This window comes from Sphaerodactylus townsendi, linkage group LG04, assembly GCF_021028975.2.
Source record: "Sphaerodactylus townsendi isolate TG3544 linkage group LG04, MPM_Stown_v2.3, whole genome shotgun sequence".
NCBI lineage: Eukaryota > Metazoa > Chordata > Lepidosauria > Squamata > Sphaerodactylidae > Sphaerodactylus > Sphaerodactylus townsendi.
The window spans coordinates 73,533,897-73,552,540 of NC_059428.1; the positions used below are offsets into that span (position 1 = coordinate 73,533,897).

The 18,644-nt window shown below is 44.5% G+C and overlaps 1 protein-coding gene across 4 annotated transcripts in view; it reads right to left on the reverse strand.

Annotated features, from left to right (window-relative positions):
- USP9X (ubiquitin specific peptidase 9 X-linked) overlaps positions 1-18,644 on the reverse strand; it is a 113,194-nt gene that overhangs the window by 70,501 nt on the left and 24,049 nt on the right. For all 4 annotated transcript variants that reach the window (XM_048494896.1, XM_048494897.1, XM_048494894.1 and 1 more), the window contains 3 exons: positions 6,224-6,477; positions 1,952-2,097; positions 1,624-1,703 (listed from right to left, as the gene is read on the reverse strand). In XM_048494896.1, coding sequence (XP_048350853.1) covers positions 1,624-1,703; positions 1,952-2,097; positions 6,224-6,319 — 322 coding nt within the window. In that variant the 5' untranslated portion in view covers positions 6,320-6,477. The remainder of the gene's footprint in view (positions 1-1,623; positions 1,704-1,951; positions 2,098-6,223; positions 6,478-18,644) is intronic.

Below are 18,644 nucleotides of genomic sequence, written 5' to 3' on the forward strand. Positions count from 1 at the left end.
ACATACCAGAGTTCACTATTCTTTATCATTATATGCAACTATCAGTCAAGGCTTAGAATTTCTAGCCTAACTTACAATGAATATATTTTCCAGAACTTGTTTTACATCTTTATAGTCTCTAAGCATTGAAGTGATCAGCCACATTTCAAGGATACTATAATGTATAGATTATGTCAGTCATTCTCATTATGGTTGAGAGGGATCATTAAGAGGGATCATATAAGAGCTTCCTATTTGTTCAGTATCACCTTTTATAAACTCATAATTGCTTTTCAGCTACCAATTTTCAAACACCACCAACTGCTATGTTAACAGGCAAATACCTCTTGCCCAGCATGTGTTTGTGAAGCCCTAAAACTGAAGGATCTTCCCCATGTCTTGCTTTGTCCTTGAGAGAAAGAATCCATGTTCAGCACAGAAAATAATTTATTTTTTATTTGATGCAGACCGGAACATTGTTCACATGGTACCTTTGCATATACAGTGGAACCTCGGTTTTCATAGGCAATTTGTCCGGGAAACCTCGGCGAAAACCGAAACCAACGAAAACCGAGGCTCCCATTGACAAGCAATGGAACAGCAGGGGGTCGCCATTTTTTATTGCAAAATTAGTGCGTGCGTGCTGATGAAAACCAACTAAAACCGAGGCGACGAATGAAAACTGAGGCTGCTTTTCATTGAAAAAACCCGACGAAAACCGAAGCCAACGCAAACCAATGGCGACGATACCTGAGGTTCCACTGTACTGGATGCTAAGAAAGTCCATGCAAAAATTATGATTGATGGGGGGGCGGGGGGGGGGGGCTGGGCTCAACAGCAGAGCATCTGCTTAGCATGTAGAACAGTGGTTCTCAACCTTCCTAATGCTGCGACCCTTTAATACAGTTCCCCAAATTGTGGTGACCCCCAACCCTAACATTTATCCATTTTACAGATGGACAGCACTAATGCAGAGAGGCGACCCCTGTGAAAGGGTCATTCAACCCCCAAAGGGGTCCCAACCCCCAGGTTGAGAACCACTGAGGTAGAAGATCCCTGGTTCAATTCCCCACATCTCCAGCAAGGATCAGGTTGTACGTGGTATAAAAGACCTCAGCCCCAAACCCCAAAGAGCTGCTCCCAGTCTGAGCAGGCAATACTGACTTCAATAGACCAGGAGTCTGATTCAATATCAGGTAGATTCATATGTTTAATCGGCTACTTCTACAGAAGTTACAGAGTTTGAATTTTTAACTCCATTCCTTGTGATATTCTTTTCTCCTAACATTTGCATTTCAGGTATTAGATTGCAACAGTCTTTGTCCATTTATAATAAACTTTACTACTCCAGACTACATACTGTCATCTACCAGGGCAAATTGGTTCTCTGAATTCTCTCTGATTCCCCTCCCATGAAGCTAATGTGGCTACTCCTACTTCTCAATAGATGTCTACTTCTCCCATAGAAATAGTTTAGCATTACTTTTAAATATTAACAGTAATGGAAAAAGCTGACATATATCCCTTGTTTAGCAAACATGGTATTTAGAACATGAACTCAAAGAAACAGGAACACAACCAAAAGACATACCACTGCTAACCAGGTGCTCATTGTTCTTTTACGAAGTTCCATTTTCAAATTACCTTTTTTACTAAGATCAATAGCAGCTTCTAGAAGAACTTCTAACTCCCCTTTAGGCAATACTGGAACAACCCATCGAGGTCTACAAAAACATTAACATATAATGTTTTAATTAACAGTAAAGTTTATCTTCAACATCTTTAATCTGGAAAAGATTGAGCCACAGATGAAGGCAATGCCCAAGAAATATCTACCTTGCTTTGAATATTAAGTGACCCAAGTTTTCATTTTTTTTTAAACCTCCAAAATGCATCAGTTTATCTCTGCAGATATGAGACAGCTCATTTTTGTAACATTATAGTTAAAAACATGCATGGACACTTTCATTACCTGTTAATCATGTCATCCAACTTGGCCAGGTCAGTGTGTGGAAATGCAGGCTCTTCATCTTCCAGTTGTGGTGGAGCATCACCTTGACCTTGTTCGTCCGGAGGTGTAGCTGGGGAATTCTCATTTGAAGAATCAGGTGAGGAAGTCTGAATTAAGATTATGTAATTAAGTGAATCACTGACCCGAATACATCATTTTTACTAACACACGAACCAAAACTATATTACTTATCCACACACATACTATTTCAACAGTAACATTTCTTAATTAATATGTATAATTATCAGTTGGTTTTCAGAAAACTTCCACCTTCTGCTGTGATGCCAAAATAGAAAATGAAGTATTTCCAATAAGAAAAACTCTAAACTCAGATTAAATTGTCTCAGATAAGATCACCTCCACTGAGGAAGGAAGCTATTTTATGGAATTCCCCATTTTTGATATAGTGCCCAGTACTATTGTGCAATTTGTTCATGAGGCTATTTTCAACCTTACAAGAGGATTTGCAGAACAAACAGCAGACTACTTAGAAAGGCAAGGAAGATCCACTGCACCAACTCTTTCTGTTATCTTAACTAATCAGCCCATTAAATGTATTGCCTTTTTAAAAAAAAACAACTTTCCCCAAAACCTGAAAATAGTCAGACATTTTAAGATGATGATTCTGCTTCTATGCTCAACCAAACTCTTACAAACTGGAAAATGGACACCTCTCAGAAAGGTCAAATTGAATGGGAAGCACTCTGACCACTCCCATTGGGAATGCATTTTGCTTTTCAAGCATGCTCCAAGGTAAGGGAAAAGCAACATTCCATCCAATTATTTTTTAAGCAGTATTCCATATTAACAGATACAATTTTTCCATTTATGGTAAAAATGTAATCCAATCCAAAATTGACCCTAAACTGCAGAGTTGAATCTTTCTCACATGGATAAAGGTTAATTTGGAGGTCAATTCACTTCTTTAATTGTTTTGATTACAGTTAGTAATTTGCCAGTTTGTTTCAAACATCTTACAAGCAACAAAATCATAATAGCTCAGTACTAGAGACAGCAGTCATTCAGATATGAAATCGCTAAAGAAATGGCTAGTGGGAGATTATTAAAGTAGAAAGTTTTAAGCACAAAAATTCATTGACGAAATGGAGAGATCAAAGTTTGCTATCTAGCTTCTAATGTACTGATGAAGTGAAATGTCAATTCAAATGTTGATGGAGATGGCTGGAAGCACAAGCACAAACACAGCCACTTCCTGGAAAACGGGAGCAGCACATAATCAATGAAGGTTGTTATAACCTTCTAGTAACTGCCTGGTAATTTTCTATTAGATAAGATGGGATCTGGTGATCTGTGGAGCAGCTGCATATTTTGTCTGTAAGCTATACATTTTGCCTGTAAGTATTTTAGAGACAGTGACAACAATGCAACACATGCGCTGTTACTTGGAAGTTCAGCTGCATTTATCTAGAGTTTGGGGGGCTTGTTACTGCAGGAAATTGGTAAGATGATTTTTTTCTATGTTGCATGTTTTTAAATATTGTATCAATGTAGTCTATATCACACAGAGATGGTTCTTCATATGTATTTTAGAATGCAAACTTAACCCTCGTGAAATGTCCTTTTGGACAGCATGACACTCAAAGAGGACAACAGTCGTGGGTTAAACCAATGCTACACAGTTCCTTAAAGAAGACATTACTTCTGTTAAAATATACAGCTCTTTTGCTGAAGATAAGGAGGATTTCACCCCCTAACAAAACAGGATTTTTTGTTATCCAGAAAACCTGTCCTTCCTGATTTATTTGAACTGTTTGTTCTTACATACTTCTACTGGATCTTTTATTGCTGTATTGGTTGAATTACTGCGTGTTTTTCTGTATTGGTTCTATTGATGTTTTCTGTTCTAGACTTTGCTGAATTCTATTACTATATGATTTGTTCAGGGCATCTCCTTGGGTTGCACCTTATTATATTTTTACAATGTTAAATAGTAACCAGAAGCAGGAGGGATCAACTAAGTAAGTCTTAAGTAGTACATGCACTACTTATGCAGCTATGATAATCCATTGAGGTAAAAGGACAGAGTATTATTCTAACGCAAGCAACGTGGCTGCAAATATTTTGTGTAGTATAAAGCAGCAGACAGTTTAAGCAACAACCATTCACTGCTTTTAGACAACATGATGTAGCATGATTTATAAATCATGGTTTAATCACACTCCAATATGGACTGATTTAAGATCAAGAAATAAATTTAAATAAGAGGCTTACTACTTGGTGATTAATAAGATCAGAATTTTCTTTATTGCTCAGATACTTCCTTACAAACCTGCATACTAATTGTTGCTATAACCATAAAACAGGTAGATTTAAAACTGAGCAGAGCCTCAGGGGGCACACTACGAATCTCTTAAATATTTAAGAATACTTTTACTGGTGTAGAAACTGTCGAACAGATCACTTTGTTTTCAGATAACCATGCATATAACCACAGGGGTCTTTTTATTATTTGAAGCATTAACAGATTTTGCAGATAGTGACTTTTAAAAACTTATCCACCCCACACCACAACAAGGCAAATAATCTCAACCAGAAGTAAGGGATGGTAATAACTAATCAACAGATCAGGGAGTTATAGCCTGCAAGCCACTCAAGTGATGGTGCTTTCCAGGCTCCTCTGTCTCACTGCAACCAAAAACCCTGACCCCAGGTTCAGGGACCCCACGAACAACAGTAGAGACAATTCAGGGATCTTCAACAAAGAGGGAATTGGCAAAAAGCCATTTCTCTTCCAGCAATGGAAAACAAGAGTTGGGTACAACCCACTGTTTTCTGTAAGACGGAAAGTAAATTAAAATTCCCATGTTCTGTGATCAGTACGTTACCAAAAATATTTATACATACAGAAATGAACCAATTGTAGAAATCATACATTTCTTAGGCATAAAACAATAACGAAAGAACAGACAGACCAGTAATTTCCAAGGTAACATGCCAGTAGTATCGAGCCATGATATAGAACAAAAGTCTATCAAATTATAACTAGGTTGTTTTCCAAACAGTAATTCCTCACAAAGCCACCCGTTTTTCATAAAAATTAAAATCATACTGGTTGTTATTTGCCTTGTGAAAGTTTGTTTGGCCCCAAACCTGGATTTCAACTATGGTTTCTACAGGTCAGCGAACAATTCATAGTAAATGTGGTTTGTAACTGAATTCACAAACCAAGATCATTTGAGCTGCAGCATACTTTTTAGTTACTTGGCCACAAAGACAATGTATAAGGAAAAGATGCATAAAAAGTGGATTTATCTGATAAAGTAACTGGATTTGGTTACACTACAATTTAACCAAACCACAACTTATCAAAAGTTGACAGAATGCAGCTACAGTCTCTAGTACATGCAGATCTTTGTAATTCAACCTTAACAACCACTTGCCTGAAAACCTGTATCATGTATAGGTGCCTGCATGAAACAGCATCAAAGATTCTGAATATTGGAATGTCAGTTCTCTTTAATAATTTGTGGGCTCATCAGCGGTTTAATGCAGGCAGAGGAGCAGGGTTAAGCAGAGCAGCAGTTCTGTGCACTTATTTCCCAAGATTTTACTGGGCATGCTCAATATTACTGAAGCTAACTGTCTCAGCTTAGCAGATTCTCCTTTCAATAACAGCCGTGCATACTTTTAATACATAGTTAATAATTGGCAGTGGTACATTTTAATTCTATTGCAATATGGATTCCACTATCATCTGCAAGTAACCTACATTAAATCTTTTAAAAATATTTATTTCCCCCTTATCTCCTTGGACTCAAGGAGACATTCCCAGTCCAAACTAAAGACTCACCATTTCATCAGCTGGAAGCCTCAGCAAGTTTACAGTATAATCCATTGTTAGAACTTCTCTGGAGAAAACTAGGTGAGCTTTACCAGAGAGCAACATGGTTACCTGCATATATTTATTTATACATACTCAGTGTTTTGTGAATTTTTGTAATTATTAGATTCTTGACAAGTTTGGTGAGGCTGTTCGTGTGCAAAAAAACCCTGTAAATAGAACTGTTTAGAGGGCTTATTAACTTGCACAACAAATTCTCACAAAACAGTGAGCTTACTATCTGAACTAGGGCTTCTTTTAACCTTTAAAACAGACATGAGAGACGAGTATTGTTGTAGGAGTATCACCACATGTTACAATTCAAAGTGGAATAGCACACACAAAATTATTTTTCTGTACAACTGAATCACTGGCATTAGTATACAGTTTACCTGATTCTGCTGGAGAGGAGGCTGAGACTGTCCATCTGGAGCCTGGCCCTGGCTGTCATTCCCTCCTACTGGAGAGCCACGGGTCGTGGCTGTCATACTCGAAACAGGGCAGATTTTTGCAATTTTGTCTGCTTATGTAGTTGTTGTGAGAGAAAAATTTATAGTCCGCTTAATAAAGTTGAAGTACCAGCATATGTCTGTTTTAAAAAGCTCCAACTCAACAACAAGCCATCTTGCAGTGACCATTGCATAATCTGAAAGAAAAAGATTTAAAACAGCATTCAAAAATATGTTTAAACGTGCACCTACAAACATTCCCACTGTTTGGAACCCTCCCATCTCTTTCCTCCCCATACATAAAGCCTCTCCAGAATCAGGCATGGGCTAACCAACTTGGCATCCTGAGAATAAGCCACCAGGCTAAGGGGGCTCATTCCATAAAGCAAAAGTACCGTAACAGTGTGTTTTCTCTAGATTGCAAACTTTGCTCTGACTTGAAGAAATATTTTTTAATCCCAATAGCAACAGTCTGTACCATAAAAAGGAGATTGGGGAAACAGTACACTTTTAAAACAAGTTAACAGTTTAATACGAGCAGATATTCATCGTTAAATATGCTTCTTCATATAATTTCTGCCTCAAATTGTACAAAAAATAAAACACAAACAATTTCACTGATAAGTAAAGGGTAAAGGAAGTCCCTTGTGCAATCACTGGGTCATTACTGTGGAATGCCTCAACACCGCCTTCAACAACAGTGCATCGGTGGAGGAAATATGCAGGGCGGCAACTTGGTCTTCAATCTCCACTTTTGTCTGTCACTACAGATTGAACACTTTTGGTGCAGCTGACACCAGATTCAGGCACAAAGTACTTCAGCTGATTTTGGGGGAAGAAAACGACTCCCACCCGGAATGAACAGTGATACTGTTAGGGGAAGTCACCCAGATGTCCTCAAGCTCAAACAGAGAACAATCTTTGGTATTTACCCATGAAGCATCCTTCTCCTTTGAACGAAAGAGGACATCTCCCAGTTGTCGTTTTTCCTTACCCACATGCCAGGCATCTATACTCTTAGTTAAACTGTTATTTATACTTATGTTCATATGTATATTAGTATGTTCCCTTCAATGTCGGTGTTGGGACTTCCTGGTTCCGTTCTTAATTCTTTACGTTGAGTTGCATGAGTTCTTCTCCAAGTTCCTCTCTCCCTTTTCCCCCTGTTATTTGTGTTGGCATATATATAAGGATTAGATCTCAAAGGGAAGTGTTGCCACTGTGTATATGCTGAGATGTTACTGGTCGAAGTTCCCAAACTGGAAGAGAAGTGGGGCACGTCTCAGTACCAGGAAGTTCTTGATTAGATTTACTCCTGCCTCCCTGATTGGTCAACTGAGAAACACCAAGATGTCCTCTTTCACTCAAAGAACCCTTCACAGGTAAGTACCAATGGTCGTTTTAGTCTTCATGCTTTAAAGTTAGTATGACACTTAATTTGATATTGTACAAACAAGTTATATTTTATTTGATATCATACAAACAAGACATACTTTAAACATGTATTTCATTCATTTTGGACTTAAAATGTTAACCATCATGACACAGAATAATGCAGATTGCAACTGTGATTTCTAAAGTCCTATTCAGTAATACTGCAGAACTTATTGCTAAGTAACTGCCATACATTCAAATCAAATCAACGTGTACTGAATATAGCATATATACACTTCAGTGAAAAAACTGGATGTCATTAATATACCATAACTAGCGGGCCTGGCCACGCGTTGCTGTGGCTCAGTTTGGTGAAGTGGAAAAGAAAGAAAAGGGGAAGTGAACGGTTCAAAAATGTGTCATTGCACAATGCTTGCAAGGGAGGGCAGGGGCAAGGGGCCCCTCGCTCCCCTCCCTCTCTCCCATTCCCTTGCATGGCACCCCGCCCTGTCCCTCCCTAACGTTCCCCTTCCTCTGCTAGGGTGGGTGGGCCATGTCCAGGTGGCAAGTCCTGTCCCTTTCACTCCCTTCCCGGCGAATTACGTAGCTGAAAACACGATGGGAGGCATGAGCTACATCGTGTTCAAATTTCAGAGCATTTGGTCCAGCAAACCTGCAGACCCTCCCTCACCTTCCCCTTCCTCTGCTAGGGTGGGTGGGCCATATCCAGATGGCGGGCCCCATCTTTTCCACTCCAGATGGCAGCGGTTTTCAAGGAAGGCATGGTTGGTTCCCTTGTATCAGAGGGTGTTGCTTTGATGGCCAGCAGATGGTGCTGTTGCGGAACAGAACTGTGGTTCCAACTGTCACAGGTGTGGCCTGTACATAATAACGGGCACAGTTGTGACATGTACACAACAGAAGGTGGGGAAACAGTATGGAAACCTGGCCTCAGGCGAATGCGATGCTGTGTGAAAATTTCAAAGCAATCGGTCAAGTAGTTTGGGAGATTACCTATCAGCAGAAAAACGCACTAATAGATTTTTATATATATAGATAAATAAATAAATACGGTAGATGCAACTAAACAGACCCAATCTAATACTAATTTGCACCTAATAGCTTACTAACATCTGCCTAAAGTGACACAATCTCTCAAATTGTGAAAGGTATTAACCTATCTCATACACTCTATAAAGGGAAAATTACATGTCTAATAATGAATACAAATCTGAAATAAAAATTTACCATATACAGTTTTGTTCTTTAACAAAATCTTACAATTTCTTTTCTTCAAACAAACAGTAAACTAAACACACGTGAAGATGCTTCTTTGTACTGTCTCTTTAAGAAAGAGAACTTTCCCTGGGTGACCAGCACCCTTGCATGGATATACCCATTGAGAGTGTGAAGCATCCATGACCACTTGCACATCATATGTAACCACTCCTAACTGAACATTTTGGGTCAAGTTATCCACATCAGACCACTGAAACAAGGATGTAATAATACTGCAGAGAATCAAGAACCTGCAGTGAGGGGAGGTCCTGGAAAGGGTCAAACATTTGGACAAACAAATTTTGAAATGGCTTCATAAACAGCCTGGCATGGGGAAACCACAGAAATTCAGGCCATGAGCTCAAACAATTACTGTAGGGCCAATGCCGACTGTTGGAGGAGATTTTCAGCATCCCATGAATGCCAGTGGCTCAGGACTGAGGAGGAAATGATCTATTGGTGTTGAAACCTGAAATTGCTCAATGAATTCCACCAATTGAGAAGGCTGCAGGGAAGACTTTTACAAGTTGATAATTAGGCCCAGGTTGTGCAAGGAGAATAGGGCAAAGGCAACCTGATCCTCTAGCAGGTGTTTAGACTGGTCCACAACAAGCCAATAATCTAGATAGGGAAAACCTATGCATCCCCCATCAGTCAGGTAGGCAACTACCATGGGCATGTACTTAGTAAAAGTCCAAGGTGCAGTGGATAAGCCAAAGGGCAAGACAAGATATTCATAGCTGTCTGCACATGTCAGCATCTAAGGTACTTCTGGGCCTTGCTTGTGGATAGAGATGCAGAAATAGGCATTTTGCAAATCCACAGCAGCAAACCACATGTGAGCTGTAAGCAGCGGGAGGATATCCAGCAGAGAAAGCTTAGAAAATCTGTGCACCCTCATGTGTTTATTAAGGACCCTCAGGCGCAGGATGGGTCTCTTTCTGCTTATTGGTTAACAAGTATCTAGAAAACAGTCAGTCCTGTTTCAGAAGAAGGCACCTTGGACAAAGCCTCTTTAGATAAAAGGGAATGTAATTCCTCGAACAGGAGTGGGGGTGGATGGGAGGAAGAAAAGTTAGACGGAACTCCTCCCTGTCCCATCACATGACGGTTTAGGAGATAACTTTCCTGTCTCCAACAAGAGTGGGTGAGTGCTCTGCACAACAACAGCGCAATAAGAAAAGCTTTCCAATCTGTCTGTAGCTGATCTGCTCATGCACAGTGCCAATGTGGGACTGCACAGAAAGCCCATGATGATGAACTTAAGGATGTTAAAAGCAGACCTACTCCCTATTTCAACCATGTAGTCGCTGTGTGCTATTTTCGAGCCTGTTCTGGACAAAAGTATTCAGTTTATTTGGCTTTAATGTCTCAGCAAATGGTTTAAAAACACCGGGCAGTGAAAACAGGATGGAGTATGTGAGTGTGCAGAATAAATATATTGTTAAATAATACCTAGCATACACACTAACCAGTCAGAAACAATTAATTCCATTTCAACACTGTCCTTCACTTTTAAAGGTAAAAAAGTACTAAAATTGCCCTAGATTGGAAAAGTGACAAAGGTCTCAAGACACCTTAAGTGTGGGTTATAGGAATTACTCTCTGCCCAATTTAAGTGTGCAAGCAGCAGTGACCGGCTAAAGTGGCACTTACCAAAGTGACAAATTAATCCATACAATAGCTCTGTAAAATTAAGTCACCGAAGGGCAGAGAATAATGACAGCTTGCTAAAGTCATGTAAATGAATTTTTCCCTGAGGTAACATTTCCATCAGGATCTCTGCTTTATATCTCGTACCCTTTAGCCACTGTTTGGTTCCCAAACATCCTCAATGTTCTAAAAATTTAGCTATCTGTAAATTAACCTCAGTTGAAACAGGTCTCATGGACTTTTCCAGCCTTTCTTGGGGCTCTTCAAGGTGCACATTCACAACCTTTTAAAAACTATTTAAAAAACTTAATACCTGGAAACAGCCCGCTGGTACTTACCCTGAAGGGGCCTTCTCCTGGCAGGCTAGGACAGTGATGGCGAACCTTTTCGAGACCGAGTGCCCAAATTGCAACCCCAAACCCACTTATTTATCGCAAAGTGCCAACATGGCAATTTAACCTGAATACTGAGGTTTTAGTTTAGAAAAAAATGTTGGCTCTGAGGCATGCGTTACTCAGGAGTAAGCTTGGTGGTAGTTGGTGACTTTGCTTTGAAGCAACCATGCAACTCTTCCAACAGGTGAATCACGACCCTAGGAGGGTTTACTCAGAAGCAAGCCCCATTGCCAACAACCAAGCTTACTCCCAGGTAAAGGATTGCACTTTAGTACTTCGCATGACAATCAGTGGGATTTAACAACACTTAATAAGGTTACCTACACTGCTTCCCCAAAACTAGGTCTTGGGTTAAATGCTAACAGAGCCCAGTGGCCCAGGCCAGCCTAGATGTGTTTTGGGGGGGGGGGAGGGACTCTGTTTGTGTGTGCCCACAGAGAGGGCTCTGAGTGCCACCTCTGGCACCCGTGCCATAGGTTTGCCATCACTGGGCTAGGAGGACACCTTGTGGGTGATTCTTGCCCATACTCAGGGAGGCAGGAAAAAGAATCTGTCACTGCCTGTTGAGGCTAGGACTCCATTTTGCTCAGTATGCTCCTAAGCTGTGATAAAGAGGTGAAACTCTACAGAAGTTATTCACATAAATATTACCATTAGTAACGGTATAAACAGGAAGCAACATATAACAATAACACAAAAGAAAGAAGCCATAGTCAATCGGAAATCAAATCAGAAACCAACGATGTCGAGGGAGGGCCAAGATGTCCTCCTAGCCTGCCAGGAGAAGGCCCCTTCAGGGTAAGTACCAATGGACCATTCTCCTGGAGGCGGAGGACATCTTGTGAGACAGTCCAAAGCAGTGTCCCCAAGTAAGGGTGGGCTATCATTAGGTTTCCAATATGTGCTCCAAGACCTTATGGTCAAATGCAGCCTCAGCATCCCCCCATGCCTGCAATTTATAGTGCCTAATAAAGGATGAGGGGGATGACCAAATAGCTGCCTTGCAGATTTGCTCCATTGCATTGCGCCTGAAGGCCGCATTGGTGGCTGTGCTTCTGATTGAGTGCGCTGTGATTCCCTCTGGAACTGGTAGGTTTTGAGCCTCATAGGCCTCAATGATGCAGGAGCTGATGATCGCCTTGGACATTTGTTGGCCTAGGTTAGGGAGACAGGTATTAATGAAAAGATCCTCCATTTGCTGAATTGATTCACTTCTGATAAGGAAGGCCTTGATTGAACGTCTCATGGTCTAAGTCAGTGATGGCGAACCTATGGCACGGGTGCCAGAGGTGGCACTCGGAGCCCTCTCTGTGGGCACGCACACCCAGAGTTCGTCATGTGGGCAGGCGGAAAATCACACACACCCCACACACACATCTAGGCTGGCCTGGGCCACTGAGCACAACTTGCGCGCACTGTGGTGAGCAGGGAGGACTCGGCTGGTGGGCCTGGTGTCTGTGCTCTGGTGGCTGCTGCCTGAGGGGAGGGGGCGCAGAGGAGGCAGAGATGCTAGAGAGGCACAGAGCGGTGCGTGGGGGACTTGCTGGAGGCCAGAGCAGGCTGGCCCCCGCTCGAGCGGGTGGGGCAGAAGAAGAGGGAGCCAACTGGTTTTTTCTGAACTAAAACCTCAGCATTCAGGTTAAATTGCCGGGTTGGCACTTTGCGATAAATAAGCGGGGTTTGGGTTGCAGTTTGGGCACTCGGTCTCAAAAAGGTTCGCCATCACTGGTCTAAGTTATGCCACAGTCTCTCCCTGGGGTGAGAGGGATGTGGACAAAAGTTAAGAAGCACAATCTCCTGTTGTAGATGGAATGATGAGCTGGCCTTAGGTCTGAAGGTGGGGTCAGTTCGGAGAACTACCTTGTCCGTGTGGAACACACATAGGTTTGGGTTTACTGAAAGGGCTCCCAGTTCAGATACCCTCCTTGCTGAAGTGATGGCCACAAGAAATAACGCCTTTATGCAAAGCCATTGGAGATGGATGGACTGAACAGGTTCGAAGGGGGACCTGGTCAGGGCGGAAAGGACAGTGTGGAGCCTCCACGTTGGAAACCTATGCATTTGGGGAGGTTGAGATTGTTGCACGCTCTTAAGGAACCTGATAATGTCTAGATGTTGAGTGATGAGACAATTGTATGTGGATGGTAAAACTGTGGCCAGTACTGTGACCTGTCTTCGTAGTGTGGCACTGCGAAGTCCCAACTCAAACATTTCTTGGACCAAGTCCAGCACCAATGAGATGGATGGTGCTTCTGGGTCAATAGGTTTATGCTTGGCCCATCTAGCGAAGGATCTCCAGGATGAGTTGTAGATCCTCACCATAGATGGGCATTGGGATGCCAACAGGATGTTTGTGGAATGCTCGGAATAACCCTTAGCTCTCAGACGTCTCCACTCACTAAGCGGTCAGGCAAAGCCAATCTGGATTTGGGTGTCTCAGAGGGCCCTGCAGGAGAAGGTCTGGAACTTCGGGAAGGCATAAAGGAGGACTCACTGTGAGTTCTTGAATTGCGGAAAACCAAGGTCTCCTGGGTCAGTATGACTCTTGCCTGTTCTGATGTTATTTTCCTTAGGAGTTTGGGTAGAATTGGGATGTGAGGGAAGGCATAAAGTAGGGTCTGCGGCCAGAGTGAGATGAGGGCGTCCACCGCTATCGCCTTGGGGTGGAAAAACCTGTACATGAACCTGGGAACTCTGGCATTCTCGATGTTGTGAAGAGGTCTACCTTCGGCAGCCCAAACCTGGAGGTTACGTCCTGGAAAATCAACTCGTTACAAGACCATTTTGCAGAGGAAATAGTCTGGCGGCTGAGCCGATATGCCTGAAGGTTGAGTTTTCCCTGTATGTGTTCCACAAGTAAGGTCAAAACATTCTCCTCCGCCCACGATAGTATTTGAGCTGCTTCCTTGGAGAGATGAGATGACCTGGAGCCATCCTGATTGTTGAGATACATTTTGGAGGGCATATTGTCCTTGCTGATCATAATATGTTGATGTTGTATCTGAGGTTGGAAGTGCTGAAGAGCCAGCCAAATGGCCTGGAGAACGCTGATGGGAAGCTTGACCTGGGATTCCAACCACCTCTCCTGGATGTATTGATCCCACAGCATGGCCCCCCAGCCCTGGACACTGGGCGTCGGTGAAGATTTGAATCTGGTTTTGAAGAATGTAAATCTTCCCCTGGGAAAGGTGTTGTGAAAAGGTCCACCATAGCAGGCTCTCTTTGAGAAATGGTGGAATGGTTAAGGAATGGTCTAGACCTTCCCAAACAGTGCGTTCCTTATGGGGGTAGGAGCTCTAAACGCTGACTAACCCATGCCAGGATGGCTCTGGCCACCATGGAAGCGGTAGCGATGGCCTTCAGTGTTGCGGCGGCAGAATCGTGGGTGTGCCTTAACACTGCCTCTGAATCCCTGTCAAGGGGGTCCCTTCACCATCCTTGGAGACCAAGCCCCCGGTTTGGATGGCAGCCACTGGTGCATCTACCAAGACAGTTTGTAGCATCTTGTCTACAAATTCAGGAACCCGGTACAGCTTTTTTGCCGCAGATAGGAGATTTTTATGAGTTGCCGGGTTGTCCCACTCTTTCTGGATTCCAGAAAGACCTTCCCCCCGCTCAGGTTGCTGGCGGAGGTCCACCAGCGAAGACTGCACCGCACCGATGGGGAAAGGGGCAAGGGTAGGTCTCTGCGATGGATGATGGAATTCGCATGAGGACGCAAGAGTGCTTGAAGGGGGCGCACATGGGCCCTGCCCCACTGGATGAGGTCGATGGTAGACAGCAGAAGGCCCAGTAGGCTCGCGAGTTGGAGCAGGGAGGTGGAACGTGCCCGTAGAATCTTGTGGCAGACCTCTATGATCTTCCTGATCTTTGCTGGAGGAACGAAAAGGGTGCACGAGGCGGTGTCTATCAGGGCACCTAGATGCTCCATTCTTTGTGCGGGGCAGGTCGAACTCTTGTCCAGGTTGATGACGAAGCCGTGTGACGATAGGATCGTCTGTACCGACCGGATATCCTTGGCCACCTGCTCCCTGGACCTCGATCTGATGAGGAGATCGTCCAAGTAGGGGTGGACGTGAATCCCTTGGCTGCGGATGAGAGCAATCGGGGCCACAAGGACCTTCGTGAAGACACGAGGGGCTGTAGCCAGCCCGAAGGGGAGGGCGACATACTGAAAGTGGAGGTTTCCCAGGGCAAAACGCAGGAAACGGTAGTGGGCGGGGCTGATGGGGATGTGCAGGTATGCATCCTTGAGGTCGAGGGATGTGAGAAAGTCGCCCTGTTGGATGGCTGCGACCGTCGACCGGAGGGTCTCCATTCTGAAGCGGAACTTGCGCAGGAACTGGTTCACGTGGCGAAGGTTGAGGATGGCTCTGGTGTCTCCGTTCTTTTTGGGAACAGTGAAGAAATGGGAGTAAACCCCCAATCCCACTTGCTCCCTCGGCACCGGCTCTATAGCCCTGATGTCCAAAAGGTGCTCGATCGCCATCCTCAACCTTGCTGTCTTTTCCGGGTTCGAGCTGATGGGGGAGGGGAGAAAACGGTCCCGTGGCGAGCAATGGAACTCTAAGGAGTAGCCTGAAGAAACGATCTCCAGAATCCATTGGTCGGCAAAGGGTGGTAGCCACTGATGTTGGAAGTGTAAGAGTCGCCCCCCGATCGGCATGTCGAGGCAGTCAGGCCTTGTTGCCCTGGGACGGGTCAGGGCGAAAGGACTTTCCTCCTCTAGCCGATCCTCTGAAGTCTTGTCTCTTCCGAAAGGAATTCTGGAAGGAATTCTGGCCCTGCCAGGAAGGCCGCCTGTTCTCCCGCTGGGGGCAAAAGGAGGAGCGAAAGGATTTGAAGGAAGGCCTGTGGGAGAATTTGGGTTTCTCCGGCCTTACGGACCGGGGCATCGCCTTCTTATGATCTTTCGTCTCGATCAGGATCTTCTCCAGCTCAGATCCGAAAAGAATGCCCGCCTGGTAGTCATAGCTGGCGACCACTGTCTTGGACAGGGTATAGGCCTGCCAGGGTTTGAGCCAGATGAGGCGACGGGTCACGGCTGCTGCTGCCATAATGCGAGAGGAGGCGAGGAACGTGTCAAGGGTAGAGTCGGCTAGGAAGGAGACTGCCATGAGGACCCTTTCGACACCCTCTCTAACTCCCTGGTCCTGGGGGGGGGATGATGGTGAGAAGGCGTTGAAGCCAGACTAGGGCGGCCCTGGCCACCGTAGCCGAGGGGGCTAGAATCCTAGCAGCCATGGCAGAGCCCTCGTGGACCCTGCGTAAACTGGATTCTGCTTTCCTATCTATGGGATCTTTTATGTTTCCCTCACCGTCCCTGTGGACCAGGCCCCCCGAGTGGAGGGCGGAGACGGGGCCATCCACCAGCGGTGTCTTGATGAGACTGTGGAGGTGGTCTGGGGCAAGGTAGAGTTTTTTAAAGAGAGAAGGAAAGCCCTTGTTGGTGGCGGGGTTAACCCACTCCTTCTTGAACTTGCGTTCAAAAAACTCTGGCAGAGGGAAAAAATGGGAGACCTCCTCCTCTGCCGGAAAGATGGTGGAGAACCCTTTGGGACAGCCTTTAATGGGCTTGGACGGCTGCGTGGAATTGGGGTCCTCTGCCTCCTCGGAATCATGCAGGCCTAAGGAGGAGATGGTTTTTGCAAGGAGGACTGGAAGCTGCTCTATGTTAAAGAGCCGATTGCTGTGATCATTGAGATCAGGGACAGGAGTATCGTTATCAGAGAAGTGGTCTGAGTCGGATCCCAACTCACCCTCGCTGATATCACTATAGTCGGACCCATAGGAGATGGCTGGCCAATCTCTATCTGGCCGGCTGGCCCTGGGGGATCTGGATCGGGACCTAACCCTGCGCCTATGGTGCTCTCTCCCCTGGAGGGGTGGAGGGATTTGTTGAGAGACCTCCTCCCTAATGGAGGATCGCATAGTGTGACAAGCTGGTGCGGGGAGAAACTACTCCAGTCGTTAGGAATGTCGTCTTGCAGCCCTGAGGAGCCTGGGACTACCAAGTCCTGCCTGGGGGGCAGAGAAGAACCTTGGTCTGCGCTACGCGCAGGGCGCGAGGCAAGCGGCAGACGAAGCACTGAGGGGGCGGCCTGAGCGGCCGAGTCGAAGCGCCGCAGCGCTGCTTCGGCGGGCCTCCTTCCCGCGCTTTTTTCTCTGCCGCGGCTGTCGGCAGGGGGTTCTCGGCGGCCCGTGCACGGGCCGGCTGAACTGGCGTGTCTCCCTCCTCTCTCTCCCGGTGACCGGGAGAGGTTCCTGGGGCGGGCCCGATGGCTGGCCGAGGGAGCGCCGTGCTGTTCCGCCCGCTCAAACACCCGGGATCGCGGGGGGGAGCGGGAGAGCCGGGCCGCCGCTCTGGTGTTTTCGGCGGCCGATTTGCAAAAAGCCTCCCTCGGGGGAGAGAAGGGGGCCGTGGCCATGTCCCCTGAAGGACGGAACAGCAAACAAGCGGGGGTGGGAGAAGGACGACACGGGAAACTCACGAACGGAGGGAAGACGAGGAGAATGACGCTCCGTCTGAAAGGAGAATTTCTTTGCAGAGGTTTTGAAGATTTTTGAGGATTTTTAATAATTTTTTGACGAGCTAGTCGAAGTTACTGCGCTCACTAGCGAGGCAGAAAGATACTGGGTCATTTTGGCGCCAACAGGATGTGACCAAAAAGCTCTTCCTGCCTCACTAGCGAGTGGTAAACAACAACCCGACAAGATGGCCGAAACCACCCTAGAGAACTTCCCTTGCTTATGTCCTCTTTCCACACTGCCATCCATTTCTTTCCAATTTTTCAAAAACGCCACCAAAGTAGTAGACAGCACTATATGATTATGCTGTTGAAATGCATAGACTGTATTTATAAGCAGGAGTTAAAGTATTACACATATCCTCCAAGTAGGCTATAGTGAAAAGGCCTGTCAGTAAAAAGACTGGCAAGCCAAAATCTGCCAGACTTTAGTAAGAGAAAATTTCAATGGCCTACTTTTTCATTACCACAGCATTTCCCTTCATCCATACTTTTATTGATACTGCCATCAACTTTAGTGAGATGAAACCGAGGCCAGTGCTACAGCAGTTCTTCTGTCTCTAAGTTTTTTGAGTGATTAGAAATAGTGATTTGAGTGATTAGAAATAGATAACAAGTGTATAAAGGAAGTGAGTACTATGGTGGAAGCAAACAGTAACTTCCCCTTACTGCTGCTGCCTATCTTCTGTTGTGTTTTCTTATACACACACCAGTGTTGGAAATCACTAAAAAAATCCCAGTCTCGTTGCTCTTTTTTGATCTTACATGAAGATCCCATGTTGTTTACAAATTTAATCCAAAAGGCTTTAAAACTGATGGCAAAAAAAAGGATACATGAAAGGAAAATGAGGCCATTATGCAACTTTTCCAGCTATGCACAATTCTTGGGTAGAATGGGAAGACAGACAGCTATTGGCTAGCATAGCACATATTTAAGGTCACATATCACACTGTAAATCACATATCTGATTCTAAAACAAAGCATTAAGGAAATGCTTCAAAGATTTTAGTGACTTTTTTCTGCAAATCTTCAAACTAGGGAACATGTGCACAAAATTATTATTTTTCCTTCTGAATATTAACAAATTTGTTCATTTATCTTTACTTTTACATTTAGAATACTTCATAAGTACAACA